We start from the raw sequence: 13538 nt of genomic DNA, 5'->3' as shown, positions 1-13538 counted from the left end.
ATTAACCTATCGTCCTGTTTCAGTCAAAGGTCAAACACCAGAACTCAGCTGAGCACATAAAGATCTTTGCCTTTTTCACAAATTATATACAACATAATTCTCTGTGCCATATTCCATATTTGTATATAAAGATGTATGTATATATATATATATATATATATATATATATATATATATATATGTGTGTATATAAAGGTAATAGTGTGTCAGAGAGAGGATGTGTGCAGCAGGATTCCTCTGATCTGGATCCCGAGCTGCTGAAGAATCAATAAGTGAAGCTGATATCGGGAGATGATTAAAAGTTTTCCTCTGCGTCTCTCTGATTATTATCGGACTTCACTTCACAGAGTTTATTACCACAACCTGCCGAGGCGGGGATTTATTACCCACAATGCCTCTGGCTTCATATCCCGCTCTGAGAGATGAGAGGTCTGAGTGATGGAGGGATGACAGAGGGAGGGGAGGAGGGGTGGGTGGGGGGCTCCCAGCATGCCGTGCGGCGGCAGGTGGCTTCTCTGAAGCTCCGCCTCAGATCAGCCTTCATCTGCTGTCGCCATGGCAACAACCACCGTGGTCGGCTGGACGACGAAGATGCTTCTCATGTTCTGCATGTTTCCTTCTTTTTCAGATTAATGTCTAATGGTAGAAGTTTAATCAGTCATCAAAAAACCAATCATCATAAACAAACTTAAATATGGATTCATTAATGTGACCACTGACTTCTGATTTTAACTCTAACCTTCTCTTCTAGTCTCTCTCTCTCCATCTAACACTAGTCTCTTCTAGTCTCTCTCTCTCCATCTAACACTAGTCTCTTCTAGTCTCTCTCTCCATCTAACACTAGTCTCTTCTAGTCTCTCTCTCCATCTAACTCTTCTCTCTCTCTCCATCTAGTCTCTTCTAGTCTCTCTCCATCTAACACTAGTCTCTTCTAGTCTCTCTCTCTCCATCTAACACTAGTCTCTTCTAGTCTCTCTCTCCATCTAACACTAGTCTCTTCTAGTCTCTCTCTCCATCTAACACTAGTCTCTTCTAGTCTCTCTCTCCATCTAACACTAGTCTCTTCTAGTCTCTCTCTCCATCTAACACTAGTCTCTTCTAGTCTCTCTCTCCATCTAACACTAGTCTCTTCTAGTCTCTCTCTCTCATCTAACACTAGTCTCTTCTAGTCTCTCTCTCTCCATCTAACACTAGTCTCTTCTAGTCTCTCTCCATCTAACACTAGTCTCTCTAGTCTCTCTCTCCCAATCTAACACTAGTCTCTTCTAGTCTCTCTCTCCCAATCTAACACTAGTCTCTTCTAGTCTCTCTCTCCCAATCTAACACTAGTCTCTTCTAGTCTCTCTCTCCCAATCTAACACTAGTCTCTTCTAGTCTCTCTCTCCATCTAACACTAGTCTCTCTAGTCTCTCTCTCCCAATCTAACACTAGTCTCTTTTAGTCTCTCCCTCCCAACACTAGTCTCTTCTAGTCTCTCTCTCCCAATCTAACATTAGTCTCTTCTAGTCTCTCTCTCCCAATCTAACACTAGTCTCTCTAGTCTCTCTCTCCATCTAACACTAGTCTCTTCTAGTCTCTCTCTCCCAATCTAACACTAGTCTCTCTAGTCTCTCTCTCCCAATCTAACACTAGTCTCTCTAATCTCTCTCTCCCAATCTAACACTAGTCTCTTCTAGTCTCTCTCTCCCAATCTAACACTACTCTCTTCTAGTCTCTCTCTCCCAATCTAACACTAGTCTCTTCTAGTCTCTCTCTCCCAACACTAGTCTCTCTAGTCTCTCTCTCCCAATCTAACACTAGTCTCTCTAGTCTCTCTCTCCCAATCTAACACTAGTCTCTCTAGTCTCTCTTTCCATCTAACACTAGTCTCTTCTAGTCTCTCTCTCCCAACACTAGTCTCTTCTAGTCTCTCTCTCCCAATCTAACACTAGTCTCTCTAGTCTCTCTCTCCATCTAACACTAGTCTCTTCTAGTCTCTCTCTCCCAATCTAACACTAGTCTCTCTAGTCTCTCCATCTAACACTAGTCTCTTCTAGTCTCTCTCTCCCAACACTAGTCTCTCTAGTCTCTCTCTCCCAATCTAACACTAGTCTCTTCTAGTCTCTCTCTCCCAATCTAACACTAGTCTCTCTAGTCTCTCTCTCCATCTAACACTAGTCTCTTCTAGTCTCTCTCTCCCAATCTAACACTAGTCTCTCTAGTCTCTCCATCTAACACTAGTCTCTTCTAGTCTCTCTCTCCCAACACTAGTCTCTCTAGTCTCTCTCCCCAATCTAACACTAGTCTCTTCTAGTCTCTCTCCCATCTAACACTAGTCTCTTCTAGTCTCTCTCTCCCAACACTAGTCTCTTCTAGTCTCTCTCTCCCAACACTCTCTCTCTCCCCCCCAATCTAACATTAGTCTCTTCTAGTCTCTCTCTCCCAATCTAACACTAGTCTCTCTAGTCTCTCTCTCCATCTAACACTAGTCTCTTCTAGTCTCTCTCTCCCAACACTAGTCTCTCTAGTCTCTCTCTCCCAATCTAACATTAGTCTCTTCTAGTCTCTCTCTCCCAATCTAACACTACTCTCTCTAGTCTCTCTCTCCCAATCTAACACTACTCTCTCTAGTCTCTCTCTCCCAATCTAACATTAGTCTCTTCTAGTCTCTCTCTCCCAATCTAACACTAGTCTCTCTAGTCTCTCTCTCCATCTAACACTAGTCTCTTCTAGTCTCTCTCTCCCAACACTAGTCTCTCTAGTCTCTCTCTCCCAATCTAACATTAGTCTCTTCTAGTCTCTCTCTCCCAATCCAACGCTACTCTCTCTAGTCTCTCTCTCCCAATCTAACACTAGTCTCTCTCTCCCAATCTAACCCTCTCTCTCCCAATCTAACACTAGTCTCTCTCTCCGAATCTAACACTAGCCTCTCTCTCCCAATCTATACCTAACCTTGTATGTTTTAACCCCAACCTAACCCGGCAAAACTTCATATGTTCTGGATGGTTTTATTTTAGAGAAGTACAAGGCGACCTCCTTTTCCCAAACTCTTCCTAGGGTTTGATGATCTGCCTGCCACTTGATACATAGCCCTGACAAAAGTTTATTAAAATCATTTTGATTGGTTAAAACATTTTCAAATTACGAACAAAATGTTGTAGCTAGCAACCAAACACAAATCTTAGCATATCTCTGCCAAAGTAAATGCAATCAATGCAAAGAGAGATTCATGTTTGCCGTGCCGCTCTGAGGCTGTGTACCAACTTATATATAAATATATCTACTATTAGGGGGCGCTAAGATCAAGGTTGATGCGTTTTTGCCCATAATTCAATAAATGTAAATGGGACATTACAGTTGTAATTTACTACACACCTTGCAGCTAACTCGTTGGGATATTTTCCTGAAGGTTTGCCTCGCCACCGCCAGCTTTAGCTTCTGCAGACTTGTAGTTATTTCTGTTGTTATTAATTTGCAGATTCTCACTTCCATCTGGTCAAATTGATTACAAATTCCATGTATACAGGACGTGAGAGGACGCTGGCGCTGGTTATTCGCCGCTTCTCTGTCTGCTATTCTCTTGTGTTTGTTTGTGTTCGCTGTACCCCCTACCTCTGGACAGCCTCTGTACCTCTGGACAGCCTCTGTACCTCTGGACAGCCTCTGTACCTCTGGACAGTCTCTCAGCTGGTTCCCGAAGCCGCCTCGGCTCCTTGACCGGACTCTTGCCTCGTCGGTTAGCCGCTAGCTAGCTGCCCCCGTTCACCAAACGCGTGGCGGCTAATCCTAGCTGCTACAGCGGCTAACCCGATTGCTGACCTCCTTCTCACAGGCAACCTCCACCAGATGCGAGCCGCGACCAAGACTAGACATTCCTCTCCTCCTGTCATGCCGTGGATCATTCTGGCACTCACATCATTCATCCACCTCTGTGCTCCTAGCCCACGGCTAACCGCTATCACGGAGCTCTCAGTCCCTCCGCTCGGTGTCATGTTAAAATATTCAACTGTGCAACTGGTCGAACTCGTCAACTACTCCATTCCATCCTGCATCCCAGTCATCAAACAGCTCGGACTTCTACGTCGACCCCGTTACATCCACAGAAGCTCTCGCCGCGAGTTTATTTTCTTCCACCACGGACAATCCATTCCATCCATCTGGTCACCTGCACGCTTTGTCGCACCTGTCCCACGTCATCTGAATGCTTCACCCACTGGTTCACATAGGGCTGAATGCACCGTCAGGCTACACAGAAAACCCGGACCGGACTACAGTGCTTTCCCCACTTCACATACGCTTAATCATAATCTCCAGTCATTTGCTAATTGGCTCACTGTCCCCCCTCAACTGCAATACCCCCACACCCCACTGACCACACGTACTGCTAACCGGGACAACCTCAGACCTCTCCAGCCTGCCCCCATCCCACCACCCTCTCACCATGCCAACTTTGCCCTCCTCAACACCCGATCGCTCAACAATAAAGCCCCTGCCCTCCATGAACTAATCCTCGACAACACTCTGGACTTCCTTCTGCTCACCGAAACCTGGCAACAACCCAACGACTTCTTCTCCCTCAACCAAGCATCCCCCACTGGCTACAACTACATCTGCAAACCCCGCCCCTCCCGCCGTGGAGGTGGCCTCGCCGTTATTTCCAATCAGAACTTCCGGATCACAGAACTCACCCTCCGCTCAGTATTTTCGTTTGAATATCTCGCCTTCAAAGCGCGTTCCTCCATGACAGTCATCCTCATTTACCGGGCACCTAAACCAAATCCCTCCTTCCTCTTTTTACTGAACTCCTCACACTAACCTCATCTCTTTCTCTCCACATCTGCTGCTACTCTGTGACTTAAACATCCACATGGACTCCCCCACCTGTAAGCTCTCATCAGAATTCACCATTTTACTGGATAACTTCTCTCTCACCCAACATGTCACATTCCCCACCCATGAAAAAGGACACATCCTCGACCTGGTCTGCTCCACCAACCAACTAGTGCTCGACCTCCATCCATGCCTCTTTCCCCTCTCTGATCACAAACTGATACGGTTCACCATCCCTTCTCCAACCCCACGCCCCCGCCTCCTCAGAGAAATCACCTTCCGCAACCTCAAATCTATCAATCCCCACCATCTCTCTGACCTGCTCTCCACCTGGACTCAACCCTCACCTCACCTGGTGACCTCACAGACCACTTCAACTCCACCTTGTCTACCTCCCTCAACACTCTGGCCCCCCTCAAAACAAAAAACGTCACTTTTAACACCTCTTCACCCTGGTACACACCTGCACTCCGGAAAATGAAACAAACTGGCCGCCAACTTGAACGTCTGACAAAGAAATCATCCCTCACAGTCCATCATGAAGCCTATAAATCCCATCTCACCGCCTACAAAGATGCCCTCATTGCTGCCAAATCTGCCTACCTCTCCACCATCCTCACCCCTGCCAAAACCCCAGAACCCTCTCCTCCACAATGAACAACCTCATCAAGCCTCGGACCAACAGCCTCCTTACCTCTACTCCGGATCTCTGCAACTCACTCCTCCACTTTTTCACTGACAAAATCAATCTCATTTACAAATCTCTATCCCCTGTATCTGACCTCCCAGGATCTACTCCAGCACCTACCTTGGACCCTCCTCTCCCCATCCCTCCAGACCTCCCGACCCCTCCTCCACACTGCCTCCTTTCCCAGTTTGACCCAGTCACTCCTCCTGAAATCTCCAAACTCATCAGCTCTTCCAAACCCACTACCTGCTCCCTTGACCCCCTCCCTACTCCACTCCTGAAGTCCTGCCTCCCGGTCCTATGCCCCTACCTCACTAACCTCTTCAACTCCTCACTGTCCCTTGGAACTGTCCCCTCTGCTTTCAAAACTGCTGCTGTCACCCCAATCCTTAAAAAACCTGGTCTGGATCCCTCCTCCCTCATCAACTACCGCCCAATATCCAACCTCCCCTTTCTGTCTAAAACCCTGGAACGCCTCACAACTACAAACCCATCTTCATGCCAATAACCTATTTGAACCCCTCCAATCTGGTTTTCGCCCCCTCCACAGCACAGAAACCGCTTTCCTCAAAGTCCTCAACGACCTCCTCACCTCTGCTGACGCCGGTTCCCTCAACATCCTCATCCTCCTCGACCTGAGTGCAGCCTTCGATACCGTGAGCCATAACATCCTGCTCACCAGACTCAAAGACCTCGGTATCGAAGGTACTGCACTCAGCTGGCTCCACTCCTACCTAGCCAACAGATCCCATTTCATCTCTCTCCACAACCACACCTCTCCTCCCGACTGGACTACTGCAACTCACTCCTCCTCGGCATCAGCTCTACCAACATCAGCCGACTCCAACTGGTCCAGAACTCAGCCGCCCGCCTCATTACCCGCTCCAAATCCTGGCACCACATCACTCCAGTCCTAAAACAACTCCACTGGCTTCCTATCTCCCACCGGATCACCTACAAAATCCTGGTCCTCACCTACAAAGCCCTCCACCATCTGGCCCCCTCATACCTCACTGACCTCCTCTCCGCGTACCAACCCCCACGGTCCCTCAGATCCACCTCAGCCGGTCTCCTCTCCATCCAAAAGTCCAAACTTTTTGGGGACAGAGCCTATTCCAGAGCAGCTCCCAGGCTCTGGAACTCCCTCCCCCAAGAGACCCACACCTCAGAGTCCCTCACCATCTTCCAGTCCCGCCTCAAGACCCATCTCTTCAACTCTGCCTACCCATAGCCCCCCTCCCCCCCCTCCCTTTTTCATCTGAATCTTGTTTTGTTTTACTTGTTTTGTTTTGTTTTGTTCGTTTTGTTTTGTTAAGTTTTTATAATCTACCCTGCCCTGTAAAGCGACTTTGAGTCCATGAAAAGCGCTATATAAATTCAATTTATTATTATTATTATTATTATTAAATACGGACACCTGGTCAGGTGACTTTTGTCGTTGTTTTTGCCGCTTTAGCGTCATGTAACGAGCTTTAACTAAACGCGCTTGGTCAAGACTATTGGCGTCCCTTTTGACGCAGTTATGTTAAAAAAAAAGGTTGTGGGTGGGCTTTAGAGGTGTTATTCTTCACTGATCTCCCATTTCGATTACGATTATCATGTCTTTGATTCAATATCTCGATGCATCACAATGCGTCAAATAAATGTTTCTATTAAAGCCATGTAGGATATTTAATTCATAGCTTTTCAAGCTTCAAAAACCAAACATTCTGCAGAGCTCTAATACTAAATAACTTGGATACATAAAACTATACAGCACTGAGCACATGGCACTTCCTGAATGTGCAAAACATACCAGAATATGTAAACAGAAATGTTGTTAGGCCTACATTACATTATAAACAGAAATAATCGATTATGAGCCTGCCGATTATCGATGCAGCATCGTCCACGTCCACGATTGGATGCATCGATTATTTGATTAATTTCAACACCTCTCGTGGGTTTACGGTTGTCTGTTGTAGGTACGGGCTGCACAATATATCGTTTTTTATGGTTAGCGCAATATCAACTGGCACAATATACCCATCACAAGGGGTTAAATTGGGATATGTTATGTGGGGGGGCTCTCCCTAGGGGGGTCCGGGGTAAAATACATTTTGAAAAATAAACAATTAAATGGCACTTTCTGGAGAGTTTTGTGCAAAGAAATGGAGAAATCGAGTCTTACATGATATGTGCAAAACTGCAAGGTAAAGAGCCTATACTTTGCATTGTTGTAGTATCAACAGGTATTAGGGCATTTAGCATTCACATTACTGTTAATCAGTCATCACGTGATGTTAGACACTGTATTACCTTGTTATGATATAAGAAGTGAGCCATAGGCCTACAATGTGCCAAACATAATGTGCCACATGAAGAGACAATGCAGCATATGACAGATTTGGGTCTGTGGTAACCAGGTCCACCTCACACAAACTTCCTTTTCCTATTCTCTCTCTTTACTACTACAACACACACACACACACACACACACACACACACACACACACACACACACACACACACACACACGGCACCGAGTGGGGCTCTCCGATGCTCGGAGCTCTGCCGCTGGAGGAGATGCGACGCTACCGTAGTCGTGCTGTGACCACGACATATGCTTCCCATTTAAATGCATTAGTTTAGATTTTCGTGCTGGCTACCACGAAAAAAACCCGACAAAAACACGTATCAATAGATTAAAATATCGTGACCATTTCACGAACTTTCGTGAGACTGGGTTGCCCCCCTCCTCCTCTTAGTCTCTCCGCTGACTACTCTATGACATGTTGTCGTGTCCCAGTCTGTATATCTTCTAACTGATAGACAATAAATTCTGACAGGTTGTCTCCATATGAGCCCCCCCCCCCCCCCCCTGTTAACCCCACATCTCCGCAGTTTCACCGCTCCGCTGCCGCTAACCCTCCGGGCGCCGCCATCTTTTAACACCCCCCCCTCTACGGTAACACCTTAATCCCTCCTCGCCGCCGCGCGCTGGAAGATGTTTCAAACGGCAGCGTAATCCCCGGAGGAGCAGAAGAAGAGAGAGAGCACTCCACGCTGGAGGATTCCTCCCCCCCCCCCACCCCACAGCTCTCATCCCTCGCTCCCTCGCCTCATCTCTCAGGGATTATCTGCCAGCACCGCAGCCGGGGCTGCTGGGAAATATTAGAAACCACAGCTGCTGCTGCTGCTCCTGCTCTGGGTTATTGAGCTAATAATGACGGGTTATTACAAGTTATTAAAGAGGAAGGTTGCCGGGTTTGATTCCCTCAGACACAGAAGACTTTCTGTTTTACACAGAAACAAGAAAGAAAAGAAAGAAAGAAACAGACGCAGCACAAGAATTACAAATCTTAATTCTAAAGGCGACAAATGTTAAAAAAAAATGACAAAAACGTCAACTTAAAGTTACAAAAACTACCAGTTTTTGTTGAATTACACAAGAAACAAGCTGCAATGTAACCCTACATTATGGGATGGATCTCTACAGAGATAGAGCTTTTAGTTAAAGAGTAAGATCCTTTTAGTTTAACATCAAACAGCCCAGAAATCACCATCACCAAACTACACCAGACTCCATGTAAATAATCAGGACTTTTAGCGTGTATAGAGCCAGCATATCTCCACCAGACTCCATGTAAATAATCAGGACTTTTAGCGTGTATAGAACCAGCATATTTCCACCAGACTCTATGTAAATAATCAGGACTTTTAGCGTGTATAGAGCCAGCATATTTCCACCAGACTCTATGTAAATAATCAGGACTTTTAGCGTGTATAGAGCTAGCATATCTCCACCAGACTCCATGTAAATAATCAAGACTTTTAGCGTGTATAGAGCCAGCATATTTCCACCAGACTCTATGTAAATAATCAGGACTTTTAGTGTGTATAGAGCCAGCATATTTCCACGAGACTCCATGTAAATAATCAGGACTTTTAGCGTGTATAGAGCCAGCATATCTCCACCAGACTCCATGTAAATAATCAGGACTTTTAGCGTGTATAGAGCCAGCATATCTCCACATGTAAATGGGTGAATTAAGGGTTTATTTCAACCAAACCAGAGTGGTGATTGTTGGAACAGTGGAAAGATGAACCGAGACGGCTTTTGATAGTTTTATTTAGTTTCTGTCCACTTTGAATGAAGTGTATTATACGATGATAAAAGTCCTGATTATTTACATGGAGTCTGGTGGAGTTTGGCAACAGCCATTTCTACCACTTTATTTTCATCACTTGTTAAACGGGAGATTGTTTTAAGGATGCTGGTGATGTCATGAGTGATGTCATCATCAATATTAACTCTCTGATGTGTATTTTGGTTTTCTCTGCAGTGTAAACGTCTCGAACAGGAAGTGATGCGGGAGAGAGAGCAGAGGGCGAGCGAGGTAAACACACACACACACACACATGCAGACACACACATACACTCACAGACACACACAGACACATACACGCACACACAGACACAGACACACACATGCAGACACACACACATACCCACACATACACACACAGACACACACACATACACACAGACACACACAGACACACACACACACACACACACACACACACACCCTTAGTGTTATTCTTGACTCTTTAGGTACAGGGTCTGAGGGTCAGAGAAAGCATTTGTAAGTCTTCAGACGGTGTGTAGTTATTTGAAAGTGTTAATGAGGATATATATTCATATATTCATATATTTATATATGTTTATATCAATGCGTCTGATTTCCAACACAAGTCCGTCTATTTCATATAATTGGATTATTTGGTGATTAATTGATTCCATCGTTGATGGCGAACTGATTTCAGTCTTCCTCCGGCAGCTCTGACTGCATCTGTTTTCTGCTGAAATATATTACATTTTGTTATTAATGTTTCACTCGCTGACACACACACACACACACACACACACTCACACACACACACTTACACACACACACACACACACACACACACACACACACACACACACACTTACACACACACACACACACACACACACACACACACACACACACACTGAAGTCTGTTAATGAGTCTGGGGGCTCCGCGGGGATTAGAGCCGGCAGAGACTTTTAATTTCCCCCAGAAACACCAGCAGCTGCCATCACACACACACACACACACACACACGCCCAAGACCACGTCTCACACACACACACACACACACACACACACACGCCAAGACCACACACACACACACACACACACACACACACACACACACACACACACACACACACCAAGACCACACTCACACACACACACACACACACACACACACACACACACACACACACACACACACACCACGTCTCACACACTCACACACACACACACACACACACACACACACACACACACACACACACACACACACGCCAAGACCACGTCTCACACACACACACACACACACACACACACACACACACACACACACACACACACACCAAGACCACGTCTCACACACACACACACACACACACACACACACACACACACACACACACACGCCAAGACCACGTCACACACACACACACACACACACACACACACACACGCCAAGACCACGTCTCACACACACACACACACACACACACACACACACACACACACGCCAAGACCACGTCACACACACACACACACACACACACACACACACACACACACGCCAAGACCACGTCACTCACACACACACACACACACACACACACACACACACACACGCGCCTCAATCACCATCACAGACAGACACAGAGACGGTGAAAACACCATCACAGACAGACACAGAGACGGTGAAAACACCATCACAGACAGACACAGAGACGGTGAAAACACCATCACAGACAGACACACAGAGACGGTGAAAACACCATCACAGACAGACACAGAGACGGTGAAAACACCATCACAGACAGACACAGAGACGGTGAAAACACCATCACAGACAGACACACAGAGACGGTGAAAACACCATCACAGACAGACACACAGAGACGGTGAAAACACCATCACAGACAGACACACAGAGACGGTGAAAACACCATCACAGACAGACACAGAGACGGTGAAAACACCATCACAGACAGACACAGAGACGGTGAAAACACCATCACAGACAGACACAGAGACGGTGAAAACACCATTACAGACAGACACACAGAGACTGTGAAAACACCATCACAGACAGACACACATAGACGGTGAAAACACCATCACAGACAGACACACAGAGACGGTGAAAACACCATTACAGACAGACACACAGAGACTGTGAAAACACCATCACAGACAGACACACATAGACGGTGAAAACACCATCACAGACAGACACACAGAGACGGTGAAAACACCATCACAGACAGACACAGAGACGGTGAAAACACCATTACAGACAGACACAGAGACGGTGAAAACACCATCACAGACAGACTCAGAGACGGTGAAAACACCATCACAGACAGACACACAGAGACGGTGAAAACACCATCACAGACAGACACAGAGACGGTGAAAACACCATCACAGACACACACAGAGACGGTGAAAACACCATCACAGACACACACAGAGACGGTGAAAACACCATCACAGACACACACAGAGACGGTGAAAACACCATCACAGACACACACAGAGAGATGGTGAAAACACCATCACAGACAGACACAGAGACGGTGAAAACACCATCACAGACACACACAGAGACGGTGAAAACACCATCACAGACACACACAGAGACGGTGAAAACACCATTACAGACAGACACACAGAGACTGTGAAAACACCATCACAGACAGACACACATAGACGGTGAAAACACCATCACAGACAGACACACAGAGACGGTGAAAACACCATCACAGACAGACACAGAGACGGTGAAAACACCATTACAGACAGACACAGAGACGGTGAAAACACCATCACAGACAGACTCAGAGACGGTGAAAACACCATCACAGACAGACACACAGAGACGGTGAAAACACCATCACAGACAGACACAGAGACGGTGAAAACACCATTACAGACAGACACAGAGACGGTGAAAACACCATCACAGACAGACACAGAGACGGTGAAAACACCATCACAGACAGACACACAGAGACGGTGAAAACACCATCACAGACACACACAGAGACGGTGAAAACACCATCACAGACAGACACACAGAGACGGTGAAAACACCATCACAGACACACACAGAGACGGTGAAAACACCATCATAGACAGACACAGAGACGGTGAAAACACCATCACAGACAGACACAGAGACGGTGAAAACACCATCACAGACAGACACACAGAGACGGTGAAAACACCATCACAGACACACACAGAGACGGTGAAAACACCATCACAGACAGACACACAGAGACGGTGAAAACACCATTACAGACAGACACAGAGACGGTGAAAACACCATCATAGACAGACTCAGAGACGGTGAAAACACCATCACAGACAGACACACATAGACGGTGAAAACACCATCAAGACAGACACACACAGACAGAACACAATCACAGACAGACACAGAGACGGTGAAAACACAATCACAGACAGACACAGAGACGGTGAAAACACCATTACAGACAGACACAGAGACGGTGAAAAGACACCATCACAGACAGACACACCATCACAGAGACACAGAGAAAACACCATCACAGACAGACACACAGAGACGGTGAAAACACCATCACAGACAGACACAGAGAGACGGGGTGAAAACACCATCACAGACAGACACACAGAGACGGTGAAAACACCATCACAGACACACACAGAGACGGTGAAAACACCATCATAGACAGACACAGAGACGGTGAAAACACCATCACAGACAGACACAGAGACGGTGAAAACACCATCACAGACAGACTCAGAGACGGTGAAAACACCATCACAGACAGACACACAGAGACGGTGAAAACACCATCACAGACATACACAGAGACGGTGAAAACACCATCACAGACAGACACAGAGACGGTGAAAACACCATCACAGACAGACACAGAGACGGTGAAAA

General features: G+C 46.4%; 1 protein-coding gene across 2 annotated transcripts in view; it reads left to right on the top strand.

Moving 5' to 3' along the window:
• The window catches only part of mipol1 (mirror-image polydactyly 1), an 87223-nt gene that overhangs the window by 41281 nt on the left and 32404 nt on the right, over nucleotides 1-13538 (top strand). For both annotated transcript variants that reach the window (XM_028565619.1, XM_028565618.1), the window contains exon 9: nucleotides 9823-9876. In XM_028565619.1, coding sequence (XP_028421420.1) covers nucleotides 9823-9876 — 54 coding nt within the window. The remainder of the gene's footprint in view (nucleotides 1-9822; nucleotides 9877-13538) is intronic.

Source organism: Perca flavescens, chromosome 20 (genome assembly GCF_004354835.1).
Source record: "Perca flavescens isolate YP-PL-M2 chromosome 20, PFLA_1.0, whole genome shotgun sequence".
Lineage (NCBI taxonomy): Eukaryota > Metazoa > Chordata > Actinopteri > Perciformes > Percidae > Perca > Perca flavescens.
This window is presented reverse-complemented; position numbering and strand designations above follow the sequence as displayed.